At 40.4% G+C, this 18,444-nt stretch overlaps 2 protein-coding genes across 2 annotated transcripts in view; one reads left to right on the top strand and one right to left on the bottom strand.

Moving 5' to 3' along the window:
* TMEM209 (transmembrane protein 209) overlaps positions 1-4,315 on the bottom strand; it is a 29,910-nt gene extending 25,595 nt beyond the window's left edge. Inside the window, exons 1-5 of the mRNA XM_006088357.3 lie at positions 4,294-4,315; positions 3,219-3,355; positions 3,026-3,084; positions 2,022-2,153; positions 1,289-1,527 (exon numbers count right to left, since the gene is read on the bottom strand). Of these exons, the coding sequence (XP_006088419.2) occupies positions 1,289-1,527; positions 2,022-2,153; positions 3,026-3,084; positions 3,219-3,355; positions 4,294-4,296 (570 nt within the window). The 5' untranslated portion in view covers positions 4,297-4,315. The remainder of the gene's footprint in view (positions 1-1,288; positions 1,528-2,021; positions 2,154-3,025; positions 3,085-3,218; positions 3,356-4,293) is intronic.
* Positions 4,316-6,914: 2,599 nt separating this feature from the next.
* Positions 6,915-15,042, top strand: SSMEM1 (serine rich single-pass membrane protein 1). Its single transcript, XM_006088356.3, has 3 exons — positions 6,915-7,097; positions 12,348-12,402; positions 14,552-15,042. Exons 1-3 carry the CDS (start codon positions 6,915-6,917, stop codon positions 15,040-15,042), a joined length of 729 nt encoding a protein of 242 aa, XP_006088418.1.
* The last annotated feature ends 3,402 nt before the right edge of the window (positions 15,043-18,444 follow it).

Genomic DNA, 18,444 nt, shown 5'->3' with positions numbered 1-18,444 from the left:
ACAGCGATCCATTCATCACTCAGTAGATCCCATTGGTGGGTTGATGACTGCTGCTGATATGATACCCCTCCCCCTCAACTTACAGAAAGGAAGGTTCAGGGCTGACACTGAATCCTGACACTGAATGGGGAGGGACACGGAGCATGAGGATTTTTTAAAATATATATATTTATTGATTTTTTACAGAGAGAAAGGGAGAGGGATAAAGAGTTAGAAACATCAATGAGAGAGAAACATGGATTCAGCTGCCTCCTGCACACTCCCTACTGGGGATGTGCCCGAAACCAAGGTACATGCCCTTGACGGGAATCAAACCTGGGACCCTTCAGTCCGCAGGCCAACGCTCTATCCACTGAGCCAAACCGGTTAGGGCAGCATGAGGATTTTTAAGGCAGTAGAAATACTTTGTATACCATAATGGTGGATACACATCCTTGTATATTTGACCAAACCCACAGAATGTGTACCATCAAGAGTGGACCCTAATGTGAGCCATGGACTCTGGGTGAGAATGATGTGTCAGTGTCAGTTCTAACAACTGTACCACTCTTGCGCCTGATGTTGACAGTTGGGAAGGCTGTGCCTGTGTGCAGGGGGCATATGGGAAATCTCTGCACCTTTCACTCAATTTTTCTAGGAACCTAAAACTGCTCTAAATATAAAGCCAATTTTTTAAAAGTAATATATGCATGTTTTAACACAACTAAAAAGTATGAAAAAAAGTCACACTTAGAACTTTGCCACCCAGAGATAATATAATCCCTTTTCACATTTTATGTACTTTCAAATCTTTACATGTATATGGCTATGTCAATGTATTTTTTTCACATAAATGACAATACTATCCATTTTTATTTTTATGTCCCTGTTTTATTTAAATTTAACCAAACATTTTCCTATAATATCCTTTATAGCCCTGACTGGGTGGCTCAGTTGGTTGGAGTGTCCTCCCATGCACCAAAATGTTAGTGGTTTGATTCCTGGTCAGGGCTCATGCCAGGTTTCGGGCTCAATTGATATGCTCGCACATTGGTGTTTCTCTCTTCTCTCTCCCTTGCCCTCCCCCTCTCCCTAAAAGTCAATAACAATATATATTTTTTTAAAAACAAAAACTTCTAACTAAAATCTGGGTCTATTATTGGCTCTTAAATGGGCAATTTGGGCAACTCCATTACCCACTGTTCCTCCATTTCTTCATTGATGAAATGAGGAATTTCAACTCAATAGATTGTATAGGTACCTCCAAATTCTGAAATAACTTGACTGGCCAAAAGAAAAGAGTCCTTACCTTATTATAACCACTGATGGGTGAGTAGGTCATTCCTGGGCTATAAGAACCACTGCCCCCTGACGACAGCCCTTGTAGCTGAGGGCTGTATCCAGTTATACAGCTGGTGGTGAACTTGGGGCTGGTACTGGGTGAACGAGATGGGCTGTAACTCAACACACTCTGACCCTGAATTGAAGAAGGTGGAGAGGGAGGAATTTGGGTGGCTGCCAGGTCATGTGGAGGAGTAGTCTGTACAACTAGAAGAAACATAAATAAATGGCAAATAAATAAAATGTGTGTGTATATAAATAACATTTCTATGAAAACAGATTTAATGAACTGAATCTTTTTCTTCAAAAAACAAAAAAACAAAACAAAAAGGAAAGTAAAAGAGAACTTGGTTGTTAAATTACATAAAGTATTATTACCAAAAGACACAAATTAGTTGTTTACCATTTCCAGAGTTCAAAATAAGAAATTAGCTTCAATGCAGCAAGCATTAGTAATTTAATTTTAATTATAATTAAACAGAACAAACTTTCAGGAGGCTATTGATTGCTAATTTCATTTAATCTATACAAACAGGAATAATAGTCACTGGTCTTAAGACAATTTATTATAGACCTGCTTAATATAGTTGAACCAGATGGCCTAAGCCCCTTCCAGCTGAGTCTAGAAAAAGGGAAAATTAAACTGAGAAAGAGTTATTGCCAACCTTTCCCCCATCTTTGCAAAAGATGCAAACACTTACCAGCTGTTTTTAACCCTAAAAGTGTTTGCTGTCCAGGGCTAACAACCAGACTTGTTGGTGCCACAGTATATTTGAAATATCTCCAAAAGTCAAACAAAGCATTTAGGCTGAAGAGAGATGCAAGGGCAAGCTCTGTAAGAAAACAACAATTCATTTATTTTTTTTTTAAAAGGGTGTGTGTGTGAAACATTTAAAAGGGGAAACAGAACTCTTTATACTTTAGCAACTTAACAAAATTGAAAACAAGGGGAAACAGAACTCTTTACACTTTAGCCAATTAACAAAATTGAAAACTTTTTCCTATCAGTTAACACTTAATGTCTATTATGTGTAGGGTACTTACTACTAAGTTCCAAAATAGTATCACTAATCCTTAAAACTAGTACAATAAACATTTTCATCTTTACTTTAAAGATCAACCAACAGTTGTAGAGAAATAAAGTGATTTTGCAAGAGCACACAGCTAATTGTTGATTCTAACTCAGGTATGGAGATTCCAAAACTCTTGCTCTTCCATTTTCCACACTACCTCTATCACAGACTTTAGACTAATGTGTTCATTAGACGATGGAATTTCCTTTAATGACCACAGGACTCTATACCCAAAGACGACTGAAGAGCACAGGGAGATGAAGAAACGAGGAGACTGAGGAAGGCATCAATGTTGTAGAAATCTGATTGGTTTTGAAAGGTGAAAAATTAGAGAAGTGGGGAAGGCATTTCAGGGAGAGTAACAAATACAGATCTCACTACCCCAAACTATTTTTCTTCACAGACCTCATTATTCTCTAGAATTGTATTGTTTAATGCGATTGTCTCCTCTCCTGGAATGTCCCTTCCATGAGGGCAGGGACTTTGTTCCCTCCCTGCTGCATTCAGTTTTTGGAACATTGTAGGCACTCAAATATTTGTTGGATGAAGGCATGGATACTAAGCTGAGGTAAACTCGAGTGCAGTTTTTCATTGACAGTAACTCTAAATCACAGTGAAAATTAATGACTTACCAATATACCAGAGAGGCCAGTATGTCACATTATAATATGAACTAATCAATTTTCCAGTCCTGAAAAAATTAGAAAGGTTTTTCAATGTCTTTAAAATACAAAACACACCAAAATAAAAACAAACACAAAAAAAACCCTGTGGAGCCAACCATTGGCCTCTTAAAAGAAAATTTTTTTTTCCTGATTAACTTACATTTCAGTATATATCATTCCAGCCATAGACACATTTAGGAGTCCCCAGGCTAAAACCACTTTCCTAGCTTCTGTTTCTTTTCTCATCTTGATGGTTCTGTCGATAAGGGAAGCACTGGGGTTAGACTCCCCTTGCATCTATTCAAAAACAAAAAAGCACCAGAATTAATCAAAAAGAAACGACTCCGTTTAAGAAATCACACTCGTGTCCTTCATAACAGCAAGTAAAAGTTGCACGTACTTTCCCTCATCTTTAAAATGTCTTTCCAACATGTTTTACAGTTTAGTATCCGGATACGAAAAGGGAACCCTGAATTATAACCTCATCAGCGCTGTACTGTCATCAACAAAGAAGTGGCTGGTCACTTAAGAAAACAGCTTCATGCTTCAACAGATAAAAATGTCTTAGCTCGTAATTTATGTGTTGGTGGTCATGTCTGCAATCGCTCTATAGCGTGTTTTTTAAATATGTCACAAGGACTAGCCCAAGGGCTAATTTAGGAGACTCCAATACAAAGTTTCGGGAGACACTACCCCCTTTGCGCGGTAAGGCTTTAAAAGCATCCTAAATAAAGCCTTCCGCAGCGGCCATTCGCTGCCCATGCTCTTCACTCTGCACTCAGGCGGATTCCCGCCAGGGATCTCAGTTTTGTTTGTAACTCTTAGAGGGGCCAGTGTTCATGTGAGGGAGCTGAGGGCGCGTGGGGAGGAGTATGCATTCGGCCTTGGTCTACACTGGGATTTGCATTTTCTTTGTTTTGCTGGACCTCATCTGTTGCGGACAAGTGTAAGATTTGTTCCAGTTACATGGAGTCGCATCCCTGCGCACAGAGCAGTGCCCTTCCCGCCACCCGGCCGGAGTCCCAACTCCCCAGGCCAACCGGCTTCCCTCCCGGCTCTCCCAGTCCGAACTTCGGCAACCCTATCGCCTTTCCTCCGTTCCTCTAAGGGGGCCACACCCCCCGCTTTGGCTAAGCCCGCGGCAGATGCGCGGGCCCTGAATTCCCACGGCCCGCGTGGATTGGCCCGCGTGGATTTGCGTCCAGGAAGCACAAAAAATGACCCCGAAAACGCACCATGATCTCTGGCCGGAAGCCGCTTACTGCACATGCGCGGAGCCAACGGTGAGCCAACGGTCAGGCAAAAGAGACCTGCTTACAGGTCTACGTTAACGGAAGAACGGGTTCTCTCTTCCCGCGAGAAGAGAAGGGGCGGGGCGGGGAGAGACGGGGACTGAATGCGTTACCAGGGAAACACTCTCGGATTTGTGGCTGGCGCTCAGGTGCGGGGAGAAAACTGAGCAGCAAGGATTCAGACCAGGTTCCGAGTCCTCATTGATAACTATAAGAAAGTAAATTTCTGTGTATTAATATAATTATAGCTTCTTTAGGGCACTTATGGACTCACATTTTAAGACATTTTATTCAGTAGAGTGGCTAATTGGTCGGTTAGAGTACGTTGTGATGTGTCCAGACACCATCAGCAATGACAAAGCATTTCTCACAACTGTGTTCAAAAAAAAATGTTCCGACCCCATGTTAATTCTTAAATATCCGTGTAATGAAGGTGCAGCAGTAACAAGAAAAACTCAAATGTGTTTTGTTAAAGTTGTTAGTGGTTTTGAGGTTTTTTTAAAAAAAATTTACATTTCCTGCATTTTCTTTGGAAGAACTTGTAATCCCGGGGAAAAGTTCATCATAGAGTTCAGTTTGGTTTTATTGAACAAATACAAACGCCTGCAGTGTGTCGCCGAACCATGCAGGGGTGTAAATAAAAGCGCTCTGATGACTGCCTCCGGGAGCTCTGCTGGGGGAAGGAGGGCAGGTGCATTGGGAGGCACCTGGGCCCAGGTGCGGCTCCCCACTACCTGCCTGGAGGAAGCAGCAGGCCTCAGGCAGGCAACCATCAGAATGGGCAGGGCCTGAGGACGTGCCCTTGAGGATGCAGAGAAGTGTGCCCCTAATAAAAACACCCCATATCGCAAGCTAGTGATTGTTACATCATGCAAGTCCCAAAGACCAAAATTTTTCTTAAAATGTTCCTAAAGTCCAATAGAAGAAAATGACGTTTCCTTGTGGTATTGCATATTGAGAAAATGAAGGCATGCTGTGGTTTTACAGATCTGAGAGATTTTTTTTTTAGAGTGGGATTTTTATAATTTTCATATCGTCTTAATAGCAATGGTGTTTTGCTCTAGTTTTAGATTGAGAGATGAACTAACTTGAAAATTGTTCAAAGTGAAAGGGTTCTATGTACAGTCAAATTAAGAATACCAGGTTCCTCCTTATCCCATGTCTGGCTCTTACCTAAGAAGAAATTGTATACATTTGATGTCATTCACAACAGACACACGGATAATTTCCCTTTTAATGCAATCTATAAATTACTGTGCATTTATTCAAGGCTTAATAAGGAACACTACTGCTACTTGGCATTACACATTAGTTTGCTAGGGTTGCCTTAACAAAACACTACAGACTAGGTGGCTTACACAAAAGAATTTTTTTCAGTTTTGGAGGTTGAAAGTCTAAGATCAAGATTCCAGCAGAATTGGTTTCTCCTAAGGCTTGTCTCCTTTGGTTTACAGATGAACACCTTCTCTCTGGCCTTTTTTTTTTTCTTCTTTTTTTTTTCTGTGCTTGAACAGCCTTACTGTCTCTCCCTCTTCTAATAAGGTCACCGGTCATATTGGATTAGAGCCCCACCCTTATGACCTCATTTAAACTTAATTACCTGTTTAAAAGCACCGTCACTAATTATAGACAAATTGAAGATTACAGCTTCAACATTTGAATTTTGGGGAACACAGTTCAGTCTATTACGCATTAGAATGTGTATGTTAATTTACAATCATAAGAGACTGAATAAAATGAGTACTTCAGAGACTAAGACTTAAAGACATTAAAGTACTGTATGTAAAGAAAATATAGTACAGCCCTGGCCATTGTGGCTCGTTGGCTGAGTGTTGTCCCATGCACCAAGAGATGGCCAGTTTGATTCTGGGTCAGGGCACATGCCTGGGTTTGGGGCTCCATCCCTAGTAGGGGGTGTGCAGGAGGCTCTCTCTCTCTCCCTCTCCTTCTCTCTCTCTCTCTCTCTCTCTCTAAATTCAATTTAAAAAAGAAAATACAGTATTGACCATTGAACAAAATGGGGGATAGGGGCACCAACCTCCTCACAGTAGAAAATCCAAGTATAACTTTTGACTCCCCTAAAACTTAACTACCCTCAGTATTTGCAGGGGTTTGGGCCCCAAACCGAAATCCAAGAATGCTCAAATCCCCTATAGAAAATGGCATAGATCAATGCATACAGTTTTCTGCATCCTTGGGCTCCCAAATTCAGATCAAAACATAACAGGTATTTATTGAAAGAAAAATCCTAATAAGTGGACCCATGTGATTCAAACCAATGTTGCTTAAGGGTCTATTATATATACAAATTTCAGGGATAGGGGGACATAAGGCAGAACACACTATATTAAGTTATGAGGAAAGACCATAAACTTTCATAAAAGTAATTTAAGTAAATCTCCAAAAATTTAGGAATCTAAGAAAGGTTTGTCAGTTCCTGTCACAGTTGCTGAAGTGTATGTCATAATAGGTTGTCAAGGAAGTTGTCATACATGTGGAGTGAAGTACTTCCCAGCCACTGTCATCCCTTTGAGCATGTTTTACTTTTGAAGCAAGAAGCCCTCATGGGAGAACTTCTTTCCTTATTTTGGGCGGTGGATCCTCCCCCCAGACCGCTAACTTTCAGCATTCCAAGTCAGGATCATGAGTGCTGGCAGGATGACTCCTGCGGGGCAGTAGGGACCTTACTCTTCTGGTATTTTGTCATTATATTGGTCTTGATGTTCTTCTCTCGAGTTCCTTTCTGGGTAGGATATTCTTTTTATTTTAAATAATATGTTTACTGTACACTAGGTGTTTTTTTTTCATTAAAATAAAATTCACTTTACTTTGATGAAACTACTTTTTTAAAGTTTGTTTTCTAGTTTTAAAAACAAGACGATCTTATTGTAGAGCAGTGGTTCTCAACCTTCCTAATGCCGCGACCCTTTAATACAGTTCCTCATGTTGTGGTGACCCCCCCATTTCATTGTTACAAATTGAACATAATTAAAGCATAGTGATTAATCACAAAAACAATATGTAATTATATATGTGTTTTCCGATGGTCTTAGGCGACCCCTGTGAAAGGGTCATTCGACCCCCAAAGGGGTCGTGACCCACAGGTTGAGAACCGCTGTTCTAGAGAATCCAAGAATATAGAAAAGGATGAAGAAGAAAATTTAAACTACTGTAATCCTATTTCTTAGAGATAACCACTGTTAACATTTTGTAGTATGTTCTAGTTTTTCTTTTTCTCTATAACAATATATATTTCTCCATTTCTCTATCTTTGATCTTACATGGTTGGCATTTATGTTATAGTGTATAGTTTCATATCCTGCTTTTTAAAACTTGATATTGTAACACTTCTCCAAATTATATTCACACAGCAGAATTCTTAGTGACTGCGTACTTTTGTTTTGTCTGTGGTTGCACCATAACAAATCTGCAATTTTGAGATACTGAGGTGGTTTGTACTTTGTTAATATGCTGTGTAATGCTGGGATAAACTTCCCTACCGGTTAATGACCTTGAAATTCCTTGTGTAGCCAGGTAATTTTAATTACAAATAAAAAAGTCGTTTTATTTATTGGATATGTGTTGTAATATTTTGGGGATTTTAGAATGGGGCAACATACTCTCAGAATAGAATAAGCTACAGAACTAAATGAAACTAAACAGAACTAAAGTCGCTACTCTAGACCACCTCCTAGCAGAAAAAAAATACCATCCTCTTAGGAATGAGGTAGCTCAGTTTATCAGGACTGTTTTGTTCCAATATATAATGACTGTGACCAAGCTCTTGTAAGTCGCTGACATGGGATCCTTGCTGGCCATTAATACCAGGTTGACGATTAATCAAACCACCATCATTTAGCATTGCAGCCAGAACCCTGGGCTGTCGGTGGTCAGCTAGACTGAGTGCTATATCAGCTCTAGATGGAGAGGAGGAGGTTTGTTATGTCTATGCCAGCTGGATTCCATTATAATAATCAAAGACTCTTTCCCTCGTCATGTCTTCCCCCTTAAGAAGTTTCATCTAAAGCAGGGGTCCTCAAACTTTTTAAACAGGGGGCCAGTTCACTGTCCCTCAGACCGTTGGAGGGCCGGACTATAGTTTAAAAAAAAACTATGAACAAATTCCTGTGCACACTGCACATATCTTATTTTGAAGTAAAAAAACAAAACGGGAACAAATACAATATTTGTATTTGCATGTGGCCCGTGGGCCGTAGTTTGAGGACCCCTGATCTAAAGTTTAAATGCTTCATAAGGTAGATACTTTGACAAAAGGAGATTTAGAAGCGATAGCTCATACGTATCTTAGACTCCCTAGCTAAGTATATTGAATTTGTCTGGTCTGGCAAGAAAAGCTAGTTTAGAAAATTAACAAAAAATTGAAATTGATTCCTGGCAATTTCATCATGAAGACCACTTAAGAGACCTAAGCTGTGTTCTTCTACTCCCTTGCTTCTGTCATAGTCATAGTGACCCAAGCTTCTACGACCTCAAGGTTGCATAGGCAAGTGGTCGGCAAACTCATTAATCAACAGAGCCAAATATCAACAGTACAAGGATTGAAATTTCTTTTGAGAGCCAAATTTTTTAAACTTAAACTGTGTAGGTAGGTACATTGTACTCCTAAGCTGGCCTTTGCTAAAAAACATCCTCAATCTGATTGAGGTACATTTGCTGAGGTCGACCCCTTCCAACTCCCCCATCCACACTCGTCTTGTATACTTGTTTCGTCCCTCTATCTCCTTTCCGAAAACCGACTTCTGTGCATGGGCCACGAAGTTTCAATCGCACTGTACGTGGGCGCCAGCATGTGGTATTTTGTGGAAGAGCCACACTCAAGGGGCCAAAGAGCCGATGTGGCTCTCGAGCCACGGTTTGCCTACCACTGGCATAGGGTCCAGTCTCCTGTTTGTAAGCAAGTTAGATATCAGTTATCTATCCTTTTTAAAATTGATAAGGCCCAAAGAAATTAAGTGACTTGTCCAATCTCACACAAACTTGGGAGCAGTAAACCCAAGTTTCCTGCCATACCATTTGTTTGCTTCAAAGCATAGTTGAAATGTTGAATTAATTTATTCAGTGCTAATTAAAACCTTAATTATCTTAGAAGTTTCATCTTTTATTTTGTTCAGCTGAACTGCTTCTTCTAAAGGGTCCCAGATTTGAAATCTGAGAATCATATGAGGACTAGTCAAGGAGGATGGAATTTTTCCTTCCCTTTGAACTTCATTTTCTCTGCTAAACTATAAGCCTTTATTTACAAACCTTGAAGTAATGGTAAAAGTGTGATGGAAGTGTGGTGGTAATTATCCTCAAACATGAAGCACACTGATTTCCTCTGGATTTGCCACTTTTTAAGAAATTATTTTTAGTTGGGGGGAGGGGAGAGAGAGAGAGAGAGAGAGAGAGAGAGAGAGAGAGAGAGAGAGAATGAGAGAGAATGAGAATATGAGAAACACTGTTTGGTTGCCTACTATACATGCCCTGACTGGGGATCAAACCCACAACCTGGTATGTGCCTTGACCGGGAAACCAACTGAGCCACACTGGCAAGGGCTGGATTTGCCACTTTTTAAGATGCATTTACCTTTTGCTTTCAGAGACTATATATGCTGCGTTTAGCTTATATATTTGTTTAGTGTTTGTTTGGACAGCTGATCAATGATTCTCTCTCATCATTGATGTTTCTATCTCTTCCTCTCCCTTCCTCTCTGAAATAAATAAAAATATATTTTAAAAAAGAGAAAGGAATGGGCCAAAGATCTTAGATTGCAATTATGAATACCCAAGTATGGCACTTTTCAACCCAAAGAGTGTTTGATTTTACATAAATTCATTTTTTTCTGTATTTAGACAATTTGAAAAATTAGAGGGGAAAAATTACTTTACCACTTAAAGTTAGCCATTGCTAACACTCCTGGAATCCTTTAAAGTCTTTTTTCTTTTCATAATTTTAGCTAACTTGTGATCATACTGTATATACAACTTTGCATCTTGATTTTTTTTTTATATTTTATTGATTTTTTACAGAGAGGAAGGGAGAGAGATAGATAGTTAGAAACATCGATGGGAGAGAAACATCGATCAGCTGCCTCCTGCACATCTCCCACTGGGGATGAGCCCGCAACCCAGGTACATGCCCTTGACCGGAATCGAACCTGGGACCTTTCAGTCCGCAGGCCGACGCTCTATCCACTGAGCCAAACCGGTTTCGGCTGCATCTTGATTTTTAACTTAATATTATAACATTTATTTCTTCATATTATAACATACTTTTACCATAATCATCTCCACAACTATATATTATATGATTGTATAATTATACTGCATTTAATTAACCATGTCTATTTTTGAATTTTGTATTTTATATTATCCGAATTACGCTGTGATGAATATTTCTGTACACAAAACTTTTTCTCTTTGGGGGGTTATTTCCTGGTGAAAAGTTCCCAGAAGAATTATGTGTCAAAAGTGTTACGAGTATTCCTAAAATTTTTGATATATTCTGAAGGAGGAGGAGCTTTATATTTGTACCAGTAGCCATGCCCATGAATCCTTGCGCCAGTAGGTGCTGCCACCCTCCTGTAGCTCCCCCCTCCCCCACCCCTCCCCCCCTCCTCCCCATAGTTTGCTGCCCTGCCCCCTCCTGTAGCTCTCCTGCAGCTTGCTTGTACCTCGTACCTGGCTGGCCCACCCTCCTGCTGATCTGTGATCTGGTCGTGATGCACTTGGTCATTATGCCTCAGAGTGTAATGGCTAATTAGCATATTCCTCTCTTATTATATAGGATTATTTGACAAAACCATCTTCAGCATGAAAAAGTAGGAGACTGATCTGATAAATGGGACAAATACATTTATGTTGTATTAGGCAGAATATTTGAAATTGGAACTATTCAGAGAAATCTATTTATTCTGGTTGCCATATTCACAGATAATATATGTTTTGGTTGCATTTTGAAGGAAAGTTTCTGAAGGATTTAGGAGATACTAAGTCTATGAATTGAGGTAAAGATCTGAAAGAATTATTGATAATGTGACTTGATAAAATGCCCTTTAAAAAGTAATTTAAAGTCCTAGCTGGTTTTGCTCAGTGTTAGAGCATCAGCTTGCGGACTTAAGGGCCTCGGGTTTGATTCCCGGTCAAGGGCACGTACCTTGGTCAATGTGTCTCTCTCACATGGATGTTTCTCCCCCCCCCTCCCCCTCCTTTCTCTCCCTTCCACTCTATCAAAAAAATCAATGGAAAAAATGTCCTCGAGTGAGACTTAAAAAAATTTTTTTTTAAACAATTTAAAACACTAATCATAGTACTATCAAAATCTCTTTTTAAATGCTATTTCTCTCTCATATGAATACAGAAAAACTTTATAACCTATAGCCCCTTATCATTATTATTTTCCCTCAAGTCTTTGTTCCTTTTGCTTGGTTCAAACATTTTGGTAGATTCTGCTATCAAAGTATGGTCTTCCTAATGGGCAGCAGAAGTGAAACTGAAAAGCAACCAACTATGATGACTATTGTGTGTGCCATTGAGTGACTCCAACTCCTGGTGACACTATGAATGAGTGGTGTCCACAATGTCCTGTCCTCAGCAACCCTGCTCCACTGCTGTAGACTCATGCCTATGGCTTCTTTGGGGAAGTCGATTCATCTCGTATTTGGCCTTTCTAGTGAAGAATCCGCTATCTTCTGTTTTCTCTGCCTTCTTATGATGTGCCCAAAATAGGAAAGCTTCACTTTTGTTATTTTTGCCTCCAGAAATGTTTCAGGTTAAACTTGCTCTAGGACCCACTTGTTCATCTTTCTGGTGGTCCAGGGTATCCATAGAGTTTTCCTTCCACACCACATTCCAGATGAGTCCATTTTTTCCCTATCAGCTTTCTTTACTGTCCAACTTTTGCATCTGTACATATTAGTTGGGACTATGAGGGTGTGAATGATCTGAGGGTGTGTATGATGTAAGATCACCATCACTAATCTATATTTCTGAAACAGATGTCTGAGAAGAAAAAGGATGAAGATAGTGGGACAAGCACTTCAGTAAGTAAAGGTGAGAGCTGGTGCATATTTAGTATTGGACTTTGATGAGAGAACTATGTTGCGAGTGTAGAAAGCAAGCAACAGAGGTGAACAGCCAAGCGTGTTATAGGGCCTCCCCAAGACCTGTGGCAGCTTATTGGACAAGCTCCTTGCTTTAGTGCAGGATAATTTAGCTGCTTTAATTTAGTAGGGGCTATGAATTACTGGTAGGTAAAGCTCAAGTTCTTTTCATTCCTCAGCATTCTCCCTTCACACAGCTTCCTTTTTACACACACTTACGATTAGAGTTACTACAGGATTATGAGCTGTAAATAACATCTTTTTCAATAACCCATAAGCAGTTGTGTGCTGGAAAATGTTTAACAATTGACTCTCCAAGGATGTGTGTATACATTTTTTAAAAATTACTGATATAGCCCTGACTGGTTTGGCTCAGTGGATAGAGCGTCGGCCTGCGGACTGAAAGGTCCCAGGTTCGATTCTGGTCAAGGGCATGTACCTTGGTTGCGGGCACATCCCCAGTGGGGGGTGTGCAGGAGGCAGCCAATTGATGTTTCTCTCTCATCGATGTTTCTGACTCTCTATCCCTCTCCCTTCCTCTCTGTAAAAAATCAATAAAATATATATTAAAAAATTACTGATATAAAGGATGTATATAACATAATTTACAAATAATCTATATAATAAAAGCCCAGCGACCATTAGGGTGGAACGACCAGATGGCCAGAATGACTGGTCGCTATTACGCACACTGACCACCAAGGGACAGACACTCAATGCAGGAGCTGCCCCCTGGTGGTCAGTGTGCTCCCACAAGGGGAGCACTGCTCAGCCAGAAGTTAGGCTCATGGCTGGCGAGCACAGCTGCGGTGGCGGGAGCCTCTCCTGCCTCCATGGCAGTGCTAAGGAGCAGTGAGCCAAGTGGTAAGGAGCGAGCAGGAGGGCGGTTAGGAGCGAGGGGTCCCAGATTGCAAGAGAGGGCGCAGGCTGGGCTGAGGGGACCCCCCCCCCCCCATGCATGAATTTCATGCATCGGGCCTCTAGTAAAATATATAATACTCTTTATGGTAAATTCCATATAGACCACTGATTCTCACAAAATACTCTCCTTGATTTTTACCAGACTCTTGCATCCTTAGCCAACTTATGTCTGCAATTGATCAACAAGTGTAGTTCCATTATGAATGTTACTTTCCCTAAAGAGTAATATGAAAGAAACAAGATGTATGTTGGAACTTAACTTGGTTGTCAATGATGTGAGTGACTTCTTGGCAAATTGGATTATAGCTTTAGAATATTCTGGAAGAATATTTCCTTAGTTTTTGGAGGTGCTATTCTCAATGTAATGGCTATAGGCATGATACTTTTAAATGTAAATCTAGGTTAGTACCATGTTCTCCATCACTTTAAACCTAGACAGTCAACAAAACCATAAAACAATGCCTGACTTTTGGCTCTTGTTGATTTTTATCCTTCCCAAACTGATTTCAAGTCACTAACATGTCACTGAACATGGAGCTGGGCAGGAGATGCACAGTAGCACATCATTATGTGGTATTTCCAACACCCAACAACAGACAAGTAGCTTCAAGAGCATACATCATAATAAAATGTAATAAAATAATTAGGAAGTGATGTTTTGAGCATTATGTTTATTTGTAATAAATTGATGTAAATGTTGATAGTTTAATTTTTTACTAATGTCTGTGTTTAACAACTATCTCTCAAAATTTCTGAAAGCTTAACTAAGCTATTGACCAGCCAATTCCAGTACACCACTGTATAAAGAAAAGATTCTTTTTAGTTTCCTGCTACCCAAATCACATTCATATAAACACGTGAATCTTTAAGACTTCAAAGGAGAAAAGGGTCCTTCTCTGGAAGAGTTTAGAGATTTTCCCCTTGGTCTTAGATCAGGGCTCATGAAACTTCAAAAGTCATATGTCAAGCATCTATTTGACCTTCCGGTATTTGGAAGATCTGGTATGGTACTGGAAAATGCCGTCAGCTGCCAACACTTGCAAGTAAGTGGAGAAAAGTGGTGGCTTGGCAAATGGCAACTAAGAGTGAGCCCACACATGTTATAGGCTCTTAGGTAATGTGAAGGTATGGTAACCAACAATGTGCCTAACTTGTTGATTTGTTTCATTGATTGTTAGCAAGCAAAGATACTTCCCGTAAGTGGCAAAACGAAGATGGTGCCTGGGACTCTCCACAAAAGATGAAAAAACCAAAGCAGATCCAGCTTACTCCTATAACTGACTCAGAAGTGGCTTTGGTAAATGCCTATCTTAAACGAAGACGATCTATGCACCATTCTCAATTCAGCCAGGTGAATCAGACCCAACCTGACAGTGATACTACTGAGTATGACAGTGAAGAATCTGACTCCGGAGCCTCCTCGTGGAAGGAGAGTGAAAATGAACACCCATCATCAGCCGGTATTAAAAGAAAAACAGTTCAGAGGCAAAAGAGTGTGGGAAGCTACCAAATCAGGGAAAGGCCCTGCCTCCACTGCAAAGCCATGAGAACCAATGAATGGTTGGCACGCCATTTCCTTCAAAACACAACAGCAACAGCCCCAAAGAAGGGAGATATTCAAGAGGAAAATTCTGTACCTGAGATTAACACAAAATTCAGTAAATTTTGAATTTTATCGAGTCCTTACCTTATTTGAAGCTAAATGAAAGAGATAAAACAGGAAAAATCACCAGAGCTGTAGGTGAGGAGGCTTTTTATAATAAAGTCTCTCTATTAACAACAACAAAACCCTAGTCGGTTTGGCTCAGTGGATAGAGATCAGCCTGCAGACCAAAGGGTCCCGGGTTCAATTCCCGTCAAGGGCATGTACTTCGGTTGCAGGCTTCTCCCCGGTTGCAGGCTCCTCCCCAGCACCGGCCCTGGTTGGCTCATGCAGCAGGCAACCAATCTCAATCCATGTGTTTCTCTCACGTCAATATTTCTGTCTGTCTTTCCCTCTCTCTTCCACCTCTAAAAATTCAATGGAAAAAGATCCTTGGGTGAGGATTAAAAAAAAAATTAAAACAACAACAACAAAAATACTTGGAACCCAAGAGGTAAAATTTCAAATAATTATTTGTCCAAAAACAGGCCAATGAATTTGTTCATGGCACCATTGGAGCATCAGAGACCTGCATCCGCTATCTTTTTTTTATTCAAAAGAGCACAAGACAGATATTTTATCCCTTGAGTAAATGTATTTTGTTTAAGGAAGCTCTTTAAAATTATATTTATGTTCAGAACCATTTACAATTATTCATATGTTTTGATGATCTGACTGACAATGAGTTAAGTGAAGTTGGTTAGAATAGAATTGGCCCATATTCTCCAGGTCCATATTTTCAGGTGACTAACTCTATCTGAGCTGTTTTGCTGCACATGCGTCAGCTGGAGGCTGGTGAGGAGGAGGAGCTCAAGAGCCTGGAATAAGATCTCTGATTCTTGGAGTAGACCAAGGAGGGAAGGTAGACCTAGAAGGGCAGCTGGCCCATGGGCTGTCCATTGTTATTGTCCAAAGGGCATGGCAAATGTTAAAAAAAAATGTATTCTGACACTATGGTAAGGAAGACTTTATTCAACACTGTTGTTACAGGGGTCAAATCTATTGCAATAAAGGAGAGAAATCAAGCTCAACTCCAAATACAGCAAGGACAAGCCATGATTTATAGCCAAGGAGCAGGGTAAGGGGGTCAGTGAATAGAAATTATTAGGAGGAAACATCAAGGATAAGGGGTTTCTGCTAAACTAACCTAATAGAATTCTTGGTGAAGGCAGGCCAAGGACTTACACATCAAAGATGGAAGATGAGGAACTCGATCAGACGTCAAGGGTGATCAGAGCTCAAGGGTGGATGGGACACTCTCACTAAACCTACTTAGCAGTATTTTTGCTAAAACTGGGCTGGATAGGCCAAAGATAGGATAGACAACCGAGTTGAGATCTGCTCAACAAGAGGGCTCAGAAGAGCCTGACTTAAAGTTTGGTCTTTGTCGAAAGTTAGCTGTAACCTAGAAATAGTTGGGGCTGGGCTTTCCAGTTAAGTGGGGATCCCAGCAGTGGGGAACTCAGTAGGCCTAGGGGAGAGGGTGGCCATTCTGGCTATCACTCTCTAATGGCAGAACCCAGCTGGGATAGAAAATGAAACCCAGATTCCAGAGAAGAGGGCTGGCCAGGATTGATAAGCAGCAGAGACTCTGGTCACTAAGCTAAAGTTCAAAGAAGGGCTTTAGGTCTTAGGGGAGGACTTAAGTGCTACATATGATAAAGATTGCAACACAAGGACTGAGCCTTTTATGGGAGGGAAGATCACAGAGCTCTGACACAGGGCTCATGAGTCACTGATAACAGCAGCTTCCTTAACTGATTGCTGTACAACAAAGAGACCAGGAGGGCAATGTGGGAGCCTCTACCATCAGAACTAGAGTCCAATAGGCTATTAGAGTCCAGGACATGGGGCTATTTCTGAGCTTATTTGAGGAGACTGTCTTATTCAGATTGCCTCACAATTGAAACAGGTCTACCTTTTCCATGTCCTTTACTTCTCCACACCCTCCTCCACTGTGTTCCCTCAGGCAAATTCACTAGGCCCTTTCTAATGCTCCAGTGCACATTGAAAAGTCCTCCATATCAGCACCCTTAATATTTTAATGAATGTGTTTGTTAGTTATATATATATATATATTACATATGTATATATATGTTGGCAAAAGTAGGTTTATAGTTTGTATGGAAAAATACATGCAGGTTATGATTATTACAGTAGCTTTATTCACTCTCTGTTTCATGTACTCAACTGTAAACTTACTTTTACCCACTCCTGTATATGCATATATACATACCCTTAAAGGTAGAGTCCATGATTTGTCACCTTCGTATTTCTGTGACCCAGTACAGTGCCAGACATGACAGATAAATAATGCAGTTGAATAGATATACAAAGGGATGCACAAATTCAAAAAGGAGGAGCTGAGGAAAGCTAGGTGACAGAGAAAGCAAGGCAGAGGCCAACATCTAAAACTTAATAAGTATGATATTTCTAACTTGATAAGATCAAGATCTTATTTTGTTTATCTAAAGAGCACCAACACAAAACACAAAAGACAAAACAAGTAAAAATATAGTCGTAGTTTGCAGAGGCAGGATTTAGACCCAAGTATTCTGGCTTCAGAGTTTGGGCTCTTAATTACTATGATTTAACCATTATTCTCTGAAGATGGAAGATCCTGATTTTAAGGTAAGTTAATCACTACCTCCTACACAGCCATAAGTGATGTCTAAGCAAATATCATCTTACCAGGAAAAGATGACTATTATTTAGATAACAGAGTAAGGGAACATGCCCCAAATGTCTTGCTTGTGGGTTTAGAATATAAACCAATGACACTATTTTCTGAAGAGTCATTTATATCGAAGACTTACTCTTCATGGTTTTATCCATGGGGCTAGAACAGATCAGAGTTAGGGGGTAAAAGCCACCTATAGGAAGAAGGAATTAGGGTTGAGATAAACCAGGGCCTCTAAGTATGAGGGGATTAACTAGGGTAATCTGTGAGTACATTAAACTGAAAACAGAGCCAAACAAAGCCAAGCAAAGAAATCCACTGGATCAAAGGACTAAGGCAGTGGTTCTCAACCTTCCTAATGCCGAGACCCTTTAATACAGTTCCTCATGTTGTGACCCAACCATAAAATTATTTTCATTGCTACTTCATAACTGTAATTTTGCTACTGTTATGAATCATAATGTAAATATCTGATATGCAGGATGTATTTAGGCAACCCCTGTGAAAGGGTCGTTCGACCCCCAAAGGGGTCGCGACCCACAGGTTGAGAACGCTGGACTAAGGCAAAGGCGTGGGATGAGGAGCGAAAGCATAGCTAGGCATGTTGGAATGGGATTAATGAGCTATTAAGGTACAGAGCTATTGATGTGGGAGACAGTTCATGGAACCAGGGCTGCAAACTCTAGTCTTGGCTGGATGTTGCTTGTATGCAGTCTGGTGTGGGCTATCAGGGTGGGATCCCTGAGCTG

The sequence above is a fragment of the Myotis lucifugus genome, unplaced genomic scaffold (assembly GCF_000147115.1).
Source record: "Myotis lucifugus unplaced genomic scaffold, Myoluc2.0 scaffold_46, whole genome shotgun sequence".
Taxonomy (NCBI): domain Eukaryota; kingdom Metazoa; phylum Chordata; class Mammalia; order Chiroptera; family Vespertilionidae; genus Myotis; species Myotis lucifugus.
The sequence above is the reverse complement of the archived record's forward strand: the minus strand, read 5'-3'. Positions and strand labels throughout refer to the sequence as shown.

Bases quoted from the DNA above. Each gene is read 5' to 3' on its own strand.
- SSMEM1 (XM_006088356.3), top strand. From the start codon at position 6,915: ATGGGAGAACTTCTTTCCTTATTTTGGGCGGTGGATCCTCCCCCCAGA. The intron at 7,098-12,347 runs GTAGGATATTCT...TTTCTGAAACAG, and splicing joins TCTCTCGAGTTCCTTTCTGG to ATGTCTGAGAAGAAAAAGGA. The intron at 12,403-14,551 runs GTGAGAGCTGGT...ATTGATTGTTAG, and splicing joins AAGCACTTCAGTAAGTAAAG to CAAGCAAAGATACTTCCCGT.